This window comes from Meles meles, chromosome 8 (genome assembly GCF_922984935.1).
Source record: "Meles meles chromosome 8, mMelMel3.1 paternal haplotype, whole genome shotgun sequence".
Lineage (NCBI taxonomy): Eukaryota > Metazoa > Chordata > Mammalia > Carnivora > Mustelidae > Meles > Meles meles.
Genome location: NC_060073.1, coordinates 7,061,317 through 7,075,007, shown reverse-complemented (window position 1 = coordinate 7,075,007; position 13,691 = coordinate 7,061,317). Strand labels below are relative to the sequence as shown.

The window sequence follows — 13,691 nt, the reverse complement described above, 5'->3', positions numbered from 1 at the left end:
TGAGCTCCACGGTAATACCAGCGCTCGGATTGTCATGTTTGACTTGTCCCAAGGGCAAGCTGCCAGTGTGTAAGGAAATCCACGGAACTAACCAGGCCCTTTGCCTCTGGTAACATCACTTTGGTAACTAGGCCTAAAGACACGACTCCAGGGGAGCCTGGGTGGCTCAGTCGGTTAAGTGTCTGCCTTTGGCTCAGGTCATGATCTCAGGGTCCTGGGATCGAGCCCCGCGTCGGGCTCTCTGCTTGCCAGCGAGTCTGCTTCCCCCTCTCTCTCTGCCTGCCTCTCTGCCTACTTATGATCTCTCCCTCCCTCTGTCAAATAAATAAATAAATAAAATCTTAAAAAAAAAAAAATTTACACAGAGGCCAATTTACACCAAGAAGGAAAACCGGAAGCAACCCGAGGGGGCCAAATATAAGACAAGGTCAATAAAGAATGGCATGAACACAATCCCACATCATTCACTCTGCAGTAAAAGTTTGACCAAATGCCGTGTGGGGGACACACCTCGGCAGGGTCCTAAGAATACACAGACAGGTTATCAGGACCTAGTTCTGCCCAGGAGAAGCTCCTGGGGCTGGGGGAGGCCCCAGGTTCCCAGGTGACCCCAGCGCAGGGAGATGGGCCCTAACAGAAGTTGGTACAGACAGCCCTTGGCCATGAAAGAAGGGAACCACACATTCGGCTCAGAGCTCTGGAGACCACCACGAAGTGGGGCCTGGAGCATCAAGAAGTAGGGGACCTTCGAGGACAGCAATCCGGAGGGCGCAGTTTGGGGCAGCCGGTGCTGTCCACTGGCTGTGGGGCAGAGATATTGAAGTGAGGGCTGACAGGACGGAGCAAGGGAGAGGGTAGGGCTGCCCACGAACCCCGGGCTCCTGGCTTGTATGGCGAGGTCAGCTGGGGGCACGCGCAAGTCATAGGGAGCACAGGAAGGGGAGAGCTCGAGGACGATCTGAGTTTGAGAGGACTTCTGAGTCGAAGCGTAGTTTTCGATTCTGGCTCAGAGCTTGGGAAGAAGGTATGGGATGGAGATCAAGACTGGCCATGAATGAACAAGAAGGCGGCCCAGAGAGCCTGTCCTCATCTGGGGAGAGCCAGCAGGCTGAAGGAGGGCCCAGGATTGAAGCCGGGTGCCCTGAAATTTTAGGGGAAGTCAAGATAGAGGGCCCAGAGTGCCATGGCACTGAGAGGGGTGGAAGGGGTGTTCTCAGCCCGGCAGAGTGTGGCAGAGACCGCAGCCTGTCGCTCGGGTCATCCTCGGGCTGCTGGTTGCTTCTGCCTGAGAAGGGAACAGAGCAGCGACGGCACTCACAGTAAGTGGGACGGAAGCAGAGAGCCACCGAACATTCTTTCAAAGAGCTGAGCCCTAAAAGGAATAATGGTAGTAGACAAAAACAGATGCTGGTCGACTTTTTGGTGTTTTTTTTTTTTTACCATAATGAACAGAAGACTGTCGGGGACTGAGCAAGGTCTGAGAGATGAGAACTGAATCAATAGACAGAGTGGGAAGTTGGCCTTGAAAGGAGAGGACTGCTCTCCTGGGGGCCAGGGGTAGAAGAGGGGGTTGGGGAGGCTGTAGGGAGAATCTGAAGCTTTCAAGAATTTTATCTGTTCTAAGGACTAGGAGGCAAGGATGAGTGTAACAAGACGGGAGGGATGCTAGTTTGGGCCACCCGCCACAAGCTGCACATTCGTCTCTGGGCCTCCTTGAGCCCCTCCTTGGGCCGAGGGGGAGAATTCCCAGGAACCTAGCGCCCTGGGAGGCTCTGGGTGCCTAGCGCTGTAGAGCACACAGCGGCTGGGCCAGCGGGAGGACCTGGCTCATGGGGGAAGAGGGCTGGACTTTGTAGGGATGGGGTCTCCGGGCACTGAGTGAGGCTCTCAGCAGCCCCACCCCAGGACCAGCGGCTTTCCTCCTGGGACAGGAGGGGCTGGGGCTCCCTGGAGGCCTCCTTTGCAAGCAGCCCTACCTTGGAGAAGCAGATGGGCCTGCACGGAAAAAACCCGACGTGAAGGCCAAGCGGTGATCACGGGGCTACTGGAGGCCAGGCTGGCGGTCTCCCGTACAAGGGGACAACCCTGGTGACAAGGCCCAAAGAAGGCGTGGCTTCCTGCGCCTCCCACCTTCGCCTCTGCCTCCATAAAACAAGTCCCAAATAAGCAGAACTTTTTAATCAGGGTTTTTTGTTTGTTTTTATTCAAACAACAACAGCAACACAGTTTTTCCCTACACCCCCCAGTCTTAATTTCTCAGGGACAGAGACAATTTGCCACGATGACATCAACTCCACACCACCTGGTGACTCCCTACTCTGCAGGACTAAGACACTTCCCCGGAGCTCTGCCCCACCAGCCGGGGAGGGCAAGAATTCTTCAGCTGTCCAGCTCAGGGGCATCTGGGCCGCCCTGGCAGTGGGGCTTGCTCGGGGCGGGGGGGGCTGACGAAGCACGAAGTGTTGAACAGGTAGCCCAGGGCTCCCTGGTCCACCTTAACCAGGCACGAGCGCATCCGCCCCGATATTCTGCTCCCCACCAGCCCTGACACGTGACCCTGGGAATGTCCAAAGATGCACCAGGAGCCGTAACTGCAAAGCCCGCAGGTCTAGCACGAGCGGGAGGAGCACACAACCCCGTTTTCCCCTCTAGAAGGGAGGAGCCTCTGCGCACTTTGTGTTGTAACAGGTGTGCGTGACAAGTGGGGCACCTCCCGCCACCACCCCTTTCCTGGCCCAGTGCAGGTGTCTGGTCCAGAGGCCTGGGCCTCAGTTTCCGGGACCTGACGCCCACACCTGGAAACTCACCCTCTTTACCCCAAGCAGCCTGTGCTCCTCCCGCCTGGCATTTAACCGAACATCTCAGCAGCAGGGCAGAGCGACTGAACACAGCATCTCCGAGCAAATACTTCTGGTCTGAGACCTAACCAAGGCTTCCCCACCTCCTTCAAAATGTAAAATTCTAGTGCCCAGTGTCGTCCTCTCACAGGTTAAACTCTTCCCAATCCATGAATTCTCTCCTGGACCGTCTCCAGAATCTGAGAGCCTCTTTACATAGATGGGCTTGTGGCTGGGAACCAGGCCGCTGTGCCTCTGGGCTGGCGCAGAGCAGCTGCGTTTCCCAGCGACAGCCCTGGTCCCTGCTCACGTGCAGTCCCGGCCCGTTCCCCTCCTCCGGCTGGGCCAGCAGCTCCTACTACTAGTGTGTGCGGCCCAGCTGTAAAACGGCGAGACTCAACTGGGAGGCAGGGGGAGCCTGTGGGGGTCAGACCAGACACAGGACAGCAGCGCGTGGCCAGGCCCAGCGAGCCATTTCCTGAAACGGCTGTTGTCACCGCCCCAGCCCTCCGAGGAGCACAGGCCTCACATAGCAGTCGCTTATGTACATGGAACAAGGCCAGGGGAGGGGGCCCCAAGTGTCTTCTCCACAGGGAGGAGCTATGTACAGGGGAGCGGGGAGGATGGCCAGGGACTCCCCGACATCTCATTCAACCAGGAGATCGAACTGCTCAGCAGCTTCAAACTCTGCGTTCATGGCCGCGGCCCATTCATCCAGCTCCGATTTCTAGGGGGAGAGAAAAAGGGGCGGGTGAGGAGGACGGGGGAAGGGGGGGGGGGGCTGCTGGCCAGAGCACACGTACCCAGACCCTGCAGTCTACCAGCCCAAGTGCCGGCGGCCTCCGGGCACATCTGGGGCGACAGCAGGGCAAAGCCCTGGCCCTCACTCACCAGGACCTCAGGCACCTTTCTCTTCTTGCGTTTCTCCTTCACGGCCGGCGGCGAGATTCCGGGCAGAGTCGTATCGGGGGCCCAGGGCTTCACAGGGACCCTGGGGGCTTCGGTTAACTTGGAAGACACCACAGGCGAGACCTGGGCCAGATCTTCGGACCCCAGCAGCCCCTCGAAACCAAAGCAAGACCGGCGGCCCGGGGTGGAGGTAGAGGCGGAGCCGAAGGTCTCCAGGCGGCTGTAGGATCGCCTGACCTTCTTAGACATTTCCAAGTCTCTGGCATCCAGCTCTCCTTCTCTGGAGCTGGACTCAGCGTTCAGGGGGCAGAGCACTGGGGTGGTGGTGGGCGTGACAGGAACTCCACATGCCTTGAAGAGGTCCTTCTCTGCAGGCTCCTTGTTGGGAGGGTTGTTTTCCTTCTCCAAGAAAAAAGCAATCTGCAGCGGGCCGGAAGAGAGAACGCCTCCTTGTTAGTTAGCTGTATTACTTACTTCCAGAAAGGTCCGAGGAGATTCAGGGTGAAAAGACCCATAGGACATTTTCAAAAGGAAAACACAAGACAGGTCAGGCACTAAGTCGGACCTTGAGGCAGATTTGGGGAGGGGAAGAAAAGAAGACTCTGTCCTCACTTCTGAGTCCGCTTCGGTAACGCAAGACTTCTCACCACCAGATGTTACCAGCTCTGCCTCCCAACAAAAACCGACCAGAACCTAGCCACCCCTACCGACCGCAGGCCCCCATCACGTCATCTAGACCAGTTCGAAAAGCTCCTGACGCCTCTGCCTGCTTCCACCTGGACCCTCTGGTCCGTGTGTCACACAGCTGCCAATGGCTTTCCTAACACATCCATCCGGTCCACGAGTACCTTCCGGTCACCTGCCCAGTTCCAGGTACTTTCTCGGCACTGGGAGAATGGCCAGGAATAAAACAGACAAAGCCCTGTCTCCATGGAGCTTCCGTTCTGGTGGGGGCAAAATGGGTAATGAACAAGCAAGAGTCAAGCAGCACGTTAGAAGTGTTAAGTGCTTTGGAAAAAAACAGAACAGGATAGCACCGGGGGTGAGTTGGGATTTTAAGTAGGTGAAGGCCAATGTAGGCTTCACTGGGGAGCCGTCTGAGCTAGAACTTCAGGGAGGTGAGGGAGTGAGTCACATGGAGGCCAAGTGTTGTAGACAGAGGGAACAGAGGTGCCAGAGTCCCGAGGTGCAGGTGTGCAGGGAAAGGTAAAGGGACAAGGCCAGGGTGGCTGAGAGAAGTGAGGAGAGGAACTGAAGATGGGGTTCGAGAGGTAATGGGGGCCGCTAGGGGACCTTCTATAGGACATTGGAAGGGGAGGTCCATGGAGACCCTTGTTCTGAGACCCAGGGAGCCACGGCAAGGTTATGAATGGGCAAAGGCCTAATCTCATATGCATATTAATCGCATATGGGCGCCTGGGTGGCTCAGTTGTTAAGCGTCTGCCTTTGGCTCACGTCATGATTCCGGGGTCCGGGGATCGAGCCCTGCCTCGAGCCGGAAGCCTGCTTCTCCCTCTTCCACTCTCCCTGCTTGTGTTCCCTCTCTTGCTGTGTCTCCCTCTGTCAAATCAATCAATAGAATCTTAAACAAAAAAAGAGGTTCACGTGTTTGCTCCTGAAAACTCCACTCTCGGCTCAAATATTGCTTCCTCAGAGAAGCCGTTTCTTACCACAGAATAGAGACCAGCCCCGCTACCCCCCTGCTCTTTACTCCTGGCCCAACAACCTCTCTTGTACACCGGTCACCTATCACCCCAACGAGAACATGAACCTCCTGACAGCAGGGGTCTTCATCCGTCCGGCGGACCCGGCCTCTGGCCAGCACCTTCCGCAGAGCCCTGCGTGGAACAGGTGTTCGATACCTTAATGGACCCCAAACGCGGCACTGAGCTTTCTGGCAGCCAAGACACGGTAGGAAACAGGACAAATCCGGTCACTCTTGGGGTCTAACAGGAGGAATGCATTGATTATCGAGAGAGACTCTTCCTGGCTACAAGCACAGGCAATCGGGGAGTCTGAGTAAAAGGGATCCTGCCCAAAGTGGGGGTTAGCCCCGATGACCCCTTCCCCATCCCCGACAGTAAGCGCTCGCACAAGTTCTTGTCGCTTCTTTTGCTCCATCTCATCAATCTATCGTTCGACCCACAAGAATGAGTGATTACCACAGGGGAGGCACAAGTCCCCGCCCGCAGGACAACATGCAGACATTCAGACGGGGAGAAGGCCTCAGGAGAACGACATGGATAAACAGGACACAAGTGGTATGTGTGACAGGGCACAAGTGGAAAGGGAAGCCTTCTGGAAGGTGTCCTTTCAGCGCAGTACTGTGTGATGGGAAGGTCATGTGATGAGAGGAGGGACAGAGCACCACTCTGCCCTCACCTTACTTCAGGCCTCTGCCATCTCGCTGCGGGATTCCTGGCAAGCCTTCCTACCTGGCCTTGGGGTCCCCGGCGGACTGTTTGCACCTCAGTCTCCACCCAGACCACAGAGAGATTTTTTCCCAAAACACTCAAGCATGCCTTACTGACTACCTGGCCCCAGAGCCAGCTGGTCTGGGTTAGGTGCCTTTGTAACATCTAGTACTTTTCTTACTGCAGTTCTCGGCATGTGGCTGTTATCACCTGTTCACCTTTTTCCCCACTCCTAAAAGGTAGGTAGCATTTCTCACTTATGTTTTCAGGCAGAGGTTTTCTATTCACGAAACATCCTTAATTACTTCTGCTAAAACAGTAAAAATGTTGTACGTGTATCTTACAAAAACCTGTTCTCATAAATTGAGGAGATGGGACTAGAGAGAAGGAATACTAGGGACAGAGCTCAGCTCTCACAGGAAAACAGTGGGGGAACATCAGGACATCAAGACCTAAACGTATGCAATCCGCAAGGAAGTGAGCAAGACTGGCAATGCATGTGAGTGTCCAGAGGCAAACTGTTTCAAAATACGGATGCTTCCCGACCCAGTGATGGTTTCACTTAAGTTTTTCAATGTGGGGCACCTGGGTGGCTCAGTGGGTTAAAGCCTCTGCCTTCGGCTCAGGTCATGATCTCAGGGTCCTGGGATCGAGCCCCGCATCGGGCTCTCTGCTCAGCAGGGAGCCTGCTTCCCTTCCTATCTGCCTGTCTCTCTGCCTATCTGTGATCTCTGCCTGTCAAATAAATAAATAAAATCTTAAAAAAAAAAAAAAAAAGGTTTTCAATGTTATAGTGGAGCGAAACTGACAGGCATTCACTGGAAATCATACTTCGAATTTTGATCTTTTCCCAGGCCGGTGATACGTGGTAAGATCCTCTCTTGTGATGCTGGCGATGGCAGGAAGCTGTGGCTCCCAGTCAGCCACGCTATCACATGGGTAAACAAGTGAGAAATTTATAGCCATTCCACTCCTCGCTTTTAGTACGGTATTCCAAAAAAAATGAGATATTCAGTTCTTCATTATGAACAGGCTTTGTATTAGATAATTTGCCCATCTGCACGCGAACATTGGTGTTCAGAACACATTTAAGGCATGCTAAGCTAAATTAAGAGGTTTGATAGATTCAGTGTATTAAAGGCATTTTTGTTTTGTAATAGTTTCAACTTATGATAGGTTTATCAGGATGTAACTCCAGTCCTAACTGGAGAAAGATCTTTTTTTTTTTTTTTAATGTTATGTTAGTCACCACACAGCACATTAGTTTCCGATGTTGTGTTCCATGATTTCCTGTTTGCGTTTGACACCCAGTGCTCCATGCCACAGGTGCCCTCCTTAATACCCGTCACTGGGCTAACCCATCCCCTCACCCCCTTCCCCTCAGTTTGCTTCTTGGAGTCCAGAGTCTCTCATGGTTCATCTCCCCCTCCGCTCCCCTTCATTTTCCCCTTCCTTCTCCTAGTGTCCTCTGTGCTATTTCTTATGTTCCATAAATGAGTGAAACCGTATGATAACTGACTTTCTCGGCTTGACTTGTTTCACTCAGCATAATCTCTGGAGGAAGATCTGTCCCTCAAAACTGCTCCCTAGGCAGATGTGAGCAGCCAGTGTGTCCTGCCCCATCTCTAGGGTGCCCGGGATTCCGTTCCACTAAGCAGATAAAAACGAACTCACCCGTGGGCTCCTTCGAGGTGTGTGGACAGGCGGCACCTGTGGAGAAAATAATAACTGATAACATATCCAACCCCAATTTTGGCTCCCAACCCACAGCCCTTCTCTCAGTCCTCACCTCTACAGAATGCGCTACGATCTTCTTTAAAACGATGGGCTTTCTGACTTGAGCCGCAGGGGGTGCCTAGAAAAGAGGAGCGAGTATGAGTTCCACATCAGCCCAGCGGCCTCCGGGGCCGAAACGAGGAAGCAGGGGCTCACCTTGGGCCAGATTTCAGGGAGGGTGCTCTGGAGATCAGGGCCTGATTTCCGCTGGGACCTCCGCAGAGACTGAGTAGGAGATGGGGCCCCCGGCCCTGGGAAAGGAAAAAAAAGTTAGGAGGTAGGGGAAGACTCTAGGCCTCAGAGTCTAGAGAACAGGATCAGGAGTGAGCGAGAGAAGGTTCCCAAACAAGCTTCTACCCCGGGAGCGAGCCTCCTAGAGCGGTGGGGGAGGGACTCCTCGCGGGACTCCGTCCCTCAAACGGCTCGGCCCCACGCTCCCGCGCGCCTTCCGCTCACCGGAGCGCTGGGCGGCTCCTCCGGACCGCGTTCGCCTCTCGGACATGTTAGCCTTGGTCTCAACCCTCGCCGCCGTCTCCGCCGCCGGGGCTCGCGCCAACCCGGAGGGTCGACGGAGACCTAAACGTTCGAATTACCCGCCCGGCCTGGAGGAAGCGGAAGTGACGTAAGGCGGGAGGGCCGCTGTGTTCCGCTCACCGCTCCTCGGCCTTCACGGCTAGCGTCAGCAGGGGCGGGGCCAGCGACACGCTGGCGTCATCAGCACGCGCCGCACCCGGAAGAGACGTGGCAGCGGAGGGATAATCGGAGCGGCCCGAGGTAGAGAGCGCAGAGTGGGAGGTCGGCTGAGCGCAGTGTCTCTCCTTCCGCGCCTCGGGCCAGCGCTCGCGCCCGTCGGCACCGGTCCGACGGTCAATCGGTAAACACGGGGCGGGGGGTGGGGCGGAGAAACCTGTGTTGAAGGTGGGGGCGGAGCTTGGAGGGGGTGGGGCTCAGGTGGAGCCCCCGGGGGCGGGGCCGGTGGTTTCGGAGGCTCGCTGGTGGAGGGTCCTGGCCGGAGGCGGGAGCCTGGAGGAATGAGGAGGGGTCACCGCGGGCGGGATTCGTCCGGGGGGCGTGGCCCGGAATGTAGAGGGGCAGTAGGCAGGATTGGGGGTTGGGGCGATTATGAGAGATGTTTAGGGGAGTTAAGAGTGGAAACGATCTGGGCTTGTGAGTTCGTCGTGGCGGATATCGGAACCTGGCTCTTTGACAACTCAGACCCCTTTCTCAGGGTCGAATATGGGACTTTGCAAGTGCCCCAAGAGGAAGGTGACCAATCTGTTTTGCTTCGAACACCGGGTCAACGTCTGCGAGCACTGCCTGGTAGCCAATCACGCCAAGGTGGGGCCTTCAGGGGAGGGGCTGAGCAGGGCAGTGGGTGGGCAGGCCGGATTGGTTTCCTTCATCTCCGCGAAGGGCCAGGGGTTGGCATGAAGCTCCAGGAGAGCAGGAACTTGGTATCTTTTGTGCTCGGCTCTATCTCCCGCCCTTAAGACAGACTCTGGCACAGTGCGTGCTCAATAAATGTTTACTGATGGAACAAACGAAAGGATGATTCTCCTCTGTGATGAGAGACAAGCAGCTGGGCCTTGAGGAGATGGGCCCCCGTTGTGACCTCTCTCTCCCACTCCAGTGCATCGTCCAGTCCTATCTGCAGTGGCTCCAAGATAGTGACTACAATCCGAATTGCCGCCTGTGCAACATACCCCTCGCCAACCGGGAGACGACCCGCCTTGTCTGTTATGGTGAGGCCTGCCCAGCTTGGTGACCAGTTTTTGGGTCCTCTCTAAGCAGCAGGGCAATGAAATCTTCCCAAGCTTGGGAGGCTGGAGCCCCAGGTTCTAGTCCTATGTTATTTACCTGCTGTGTGACCTCAGGCAAATCATCTTCCCTTTCTAGGCCTCCGTGTTTTTCCCTAAAAATTAAAGCTCTTAATTTCTCACTTTCCCATTTTGGGGGTTGAAGTGAGAGCCAGTCCGACTTGTGGGTATCATTTTGGCTGTAAGCAGTAGCTGGCTGGACCAGCAGGGAGCTGAAAGCAGGAGGCTTTTGGACATTTGGGATCTGTTATTCACTTCAGTGAAACAGGAAGGGAGTTTCTCACAGTACATTCAGCCAAAAGAAGTTGGCACTCACATGTTCCATGACCTTGACCTGATGCTGGTGTAAGAAGCTGAAGTCCACTTTTTGAAGGAGCTAGTGCAAAAGAGCTCCATGGGTGTGTTTCTCAGTGTGATGAGCGTGTGGCCATATGCACGTGAATTTAATGTGTGTTACGACTTTACGTGTGTTAGTGTCTTCGTACCTGCGGATGAGTGACTGGGGAAATGCACGCGCACGAATGAACACAGGTGTGTTGGGAGGTTGCAGGAGAATGCGTGGGGGACAGTGCTTGAGTCTTCAGCCGACGTGAGTGTATAGGCGTGTTCGCGTGGGAATCAGTGTGGCCCCAAGTATAGATGCAGGGGATGGTACTTGGGTTTGATTGTAGGTGTACAAGCACGTGCGCATACGCGCTCGTGGGCATGCGTGTGCCTCTGTGTGTCTAGGAACTTTCTCTGAAACCGTTCTTGATTAGCTGTTCGCCCAAGGAGCTTGTGATGAGTGTGTGTTCAGAGAAGACTCACTTTAAGGGTCGCTGACGTCTTCTTCACACCCTAGTGGGCTTCTCCCTTCTACTGCGCGGGGGATCTTGCTAGCATCTGGTTGACTGGGTCAAGTAATGGTGGCCAAGAAGGCCACATTCTTAGGGAACACTGTTGAAACGGACCCGAGCGAGGACAGGAAGGAGAAGGCTGTGGGCTTATGTGTGTGGGTGTGCATACGTCCGTGTAGCAGGCTAGGGGCTGTTGCTGGGCTAGATGTCCCAAGTGCCTTCTTCCTCATGCCTCTCCTCCCCTGTTTCATGGGCCCTAAGACCTCTTCCACTGGGCCTGCCTCAATGAACGTGCTGCCCAGCTACCCCGAAACACAGCGCCTGCTGGCTACCAGTGTCCCACCTGCAGTGGCCCCGTCTTCCCCCCAAGCAACCTGGCTGGCCCTGTGGCTTCCGCACTGAGAGAGAAGCTGGCCACGGTCAACTGGGCCCGGGCAGGACTGGGCCTTCCTCTGGTGAGAACCTGTTTGTCTGTCTGTCTGAGCATCTGCCCTGGGTCCCACCTGGGAAAGATGGGTGGGTAGGGACAGCCCCGGGCCGGCTGGTGACACAGGTTCCTTCCTGCAGATCGATGAGGTGGTGAGCCCGGAACCCGAGCCCCTCAACACCTCTGACTTCTCTGACTGGTCTAGCTTTAATGGTAAGTGGCGGTCCGCACTGCCTTTGGGGGCCCTTTCCCCCCTGCTCTGCTGACTGCTCCGTTCTTGCCACAGCCAATGGTACTGCGGAACAGGAGGAGATAACCAGCGCTTCCGCTGCCCCATCGTTTTACAGCCAAGTCCCCCGGCCCCCTGCTTCCCCGAGCCGGCCCGAGCAGCACACAGTGATTCACATGGGCAATCCTGAGCCCTTGACTCACGGTGAGCCAGAGAATTGTATGGTTTAGGGGAGAATAGAAAGGGAATGGGCCACCCCGGGGGGCCCCCCCCTCCTCTCTCTGACAAAGGCACAATTCTGAGATGCTCTGTTGGGCTGAGAGGGCAAGGACTTCCTGCCCTCCCCACCCTGCTCCGGGCCAGTTTCTCTGAGCCTGTGGATACCGGTGGCTCTGCTCCTGCAGCCTCAGCCCCGAGGAAGGTGTATGACACGCGGGATGATGACCGTTCACCAGGCCTCCACGGGGATTGTGATGACGACAAGTACCGTCGCCGCCCTGCCTTGGGCTGGCTGGCCCAGCTGCTCAGGTACGCAGGGTCAGGTGGGCCCGGCTGCCGGAAAGGGGGAGGAGAGGAAGTGAGAGCCAGAGGCCCCGGGCAGATGATTGTGTGATAGATAAGATGGGCTTCAGTCTGGGTAACCATAGTACCTGGTGTCTGGCTACTCAGAGAGGCCCCCGTTCAGCTCTGGGAGTCTTGAGTCTAGTCCGCCTTAGGGCTCTTTCCTTGCCTGCTAGGTATCTGAGGCTTGAGGTGGGGCTCTTTGAGGCCCCTTCCTGCTCTGACAGCCCCTAAGCCTAGCGACTCAGTGTCCGACACGTTCTGGTTTGCAGAACGGTGGTTGCTTCTGCCGGTTGGAGCTGCACCGTCCGCTGCGTAACAAGCAGGCGTGGGGATAAGCTTGCACACTGGAAGCAGCAAGGCTTGGGAACAGTGGCACCGGGGCCAGAAGGCAGGCATCATGTCTGGGGTTCCTCTCCAGGCCGAGGGGCCCCTGACCTGACTTTCCCCTCGTTCCCCCCAGGAGCCGGGCTGGGTCTCGTAAGCGGCCGCTGACCCTGCTGCAGCGGGCAGGGCTGCTGCTGCTCCTGGGGCTGCTGGGCTTCCTGGCCCTCCTCGCGCTCATGTCTCGCCTGGGCCGAGCCGCAGCTGACAGCGATCCCAACCTGGACCCCCTCATGAACCCTCACATTCGTGTGGGTCCCTCCTGAGCCCTCGCTGGGAGCCGGGCCAGCCTAGGACCTGGGGGCCTGAGGTAGGGCGGTCTAGGGACTTTCCTTCTGCTCTTCTTCAAGCCTGAGACACTAAGATCCCAGGCCCAGTCCAGTCATGAGAGTGGCTGCTGGCTGGGCCTGGGGCCCCTACAGGGCAAACGTTTGTCTTGACTTGCTTACCCTGAGTCTCCAGCCCCCCACCCTCCTCCCCACAAAGGAGATGACAGGTGGAAATAAATGACAGACTTTATTAAAACACCGAAGCCGCCTTTTCCTTCCCCCTTCTCAGCCCAGTCCTCAGGCCTCAGTGGTTCTCCTGCCGGTACTGGATGGCCAGAAACTCAAGGGACAGGCGGTTGAAGAACATGACTCCATTTAGGACTGGGCAGACGAGAGAGCCCCTATCAGCATTCCCTGCCCGCTCTCTGCCATGTCTCGGGATCCAGAGCTCCCCCTCCCGTTCAGCACGACCCCCTCCCCCACTCACTCAGGATGGTCAGGGCAAAGCACCGGAGAAACTTGTCGCCTGTCATCTCGGCGTACAGTGATCCCATGGCTGCCCAGCAGATGCTGATCACCTGGGAGAACTATAGGCCCCGCCCAGTGGGGGCGTGGCCCCTGAGACCACGGCTGGGCTCCCATCAGCCCCTGGGCCTCCCCCAACCAGCCCTTGAGCCCTGGCCCCAGGCTACCATCAGGACCACCGTGTATTGAAAGCTCATGCGGTCGTAGCGGTGGGTGACGTAGAAGTTGTGCACGTCGCTGGTAAGGACGCCGACGTGTATAAAGAAGAGCAACAGGGCAGCGGCGGTGAGCACCATGCCTTGTGGGAAGAAGAGCACAGCCAGCCGGTCCACCCACCGCATTGTGCCGGCCGCAGAGACTCCAGCCCGACAGCGGAACCTGAGCAAGCCGGCCCCGTTCAGGAGCAGCAGCCGAGCCTTCCGGGTCCCGAGTGCGTGGTCTGGAATCGTGGTGGGATGCTAGAACCACGAGGACATAGGAGGGGGACAAGATTCTAGAATACAGACTGATTCCAGTCAGTATGGGAGTGGTTCACGGGTGGCCCGGGGAGCTCCGGGTTATGCAAGGTCAGACAGAGGGCTGACGGTACGGACCAGCAGGAGCGTTGAGGAAGGGACAGTGTCCCTCACCATCCTGCCTGCATGCACGCTTCGTGTGCTGGTGCCCATCTGCTCACCGAGCCCCTCGATGGTTCCGCACAGGGGCCA

General features: G+C 56.6%; 3 protein-coding genes across 4 annotated transcripts; 1 reads left to right on the top strand and 2 right to left on the bottom strand.

Annotated features, from left to right (window-relative positions):
• Window positions 1–2,191: 2,191 nt before the first annotated feature.
• CDCA5 (cell division cycle associated 5) lies at window positions 2,192–8,602 on the bottom strand. Its single transcript, XM_046014902.1, has 6 exons — window positions 8,393–8,602; window positions 8,093–8,187; window positions 7,950–8,015; window positions 7,835–7,870; window positions 3,729–4,166; window positions 2,192–3,564 (listed from the first exon to the last, which is right to left on the bottom strand). Exons 1-6 carry the CDS (start codon window positions 8,436–8,438, stop codon window positions 3,484–3,486), a joined length of 762 nt encoding a protein of 253 aa, XP_045870858.1. The 5' UTR covers window positions 8,439–8,602; the 3' UTR covers window positions 2,192–3,483.
• Window positions 8,603–8,655: 53 nt separating this feature from the next.
• ZFPL1 (zinc finger protein like 1) lies at window positions 8,656–12,887 on the top strand. 2 transcript variants are annotated; one of them, XM_046014901.1, is made up of 9 exons: window positions 8,656–8,810; window positions 9,165–9,274; window positions 9,567–9,678; window positions 10,851–11,044; window positions 11,157–11,229; window positions 11,303–11,449; window positions 11,650–11,773; window positions 12,270–12,500; window positions 12,749–12,887. In XM_046014901.1, exons 2-8 carry the CDS (start codon window positions 9,173–9,175, stop codon window positions 12,454–12,456), a joined length of 939 nt encoding a protein of 312 aa, XP_045870857.1. In that variant the 5' UTR covers window positions 8,656–8,810; window positions 9,165–9,172; the 3' UTR covers window positions 12,457–12,500; window positions 12,749–12,887. The 2 variants fall into 2 exon arrangements, with proteins under 2 accessions (XP_045870857.1, XP_045870856.1); XM_046014900.1 differs by lacking the exon at window positions 12,749–12,887 and having other exon boundaries at window positions 12,270–12,715.
• Window positions 12,749–13,325, bottom strand: TMEM262 (transmembrane protein 262). The gene is made up of 3 exons (XM_046014903.1): window positions 13,152–13,325; window positions 12,947–13,046; window positions 12,749–12,840 (listed from the first exon to the last, which is right to left on the bottom strand). Exons 1-3 carry the CDS (start codon window positions 13,323–13,325, stop codon window positions 12,764–12,766), a joined length of 351 nt encoding a protein of 116 aa, XP_045870859.1. The 3' UTR covers window positions 12,749–12,763.
• Window positions 13,326–13,691: the final 366 nt, after the last annotated feature.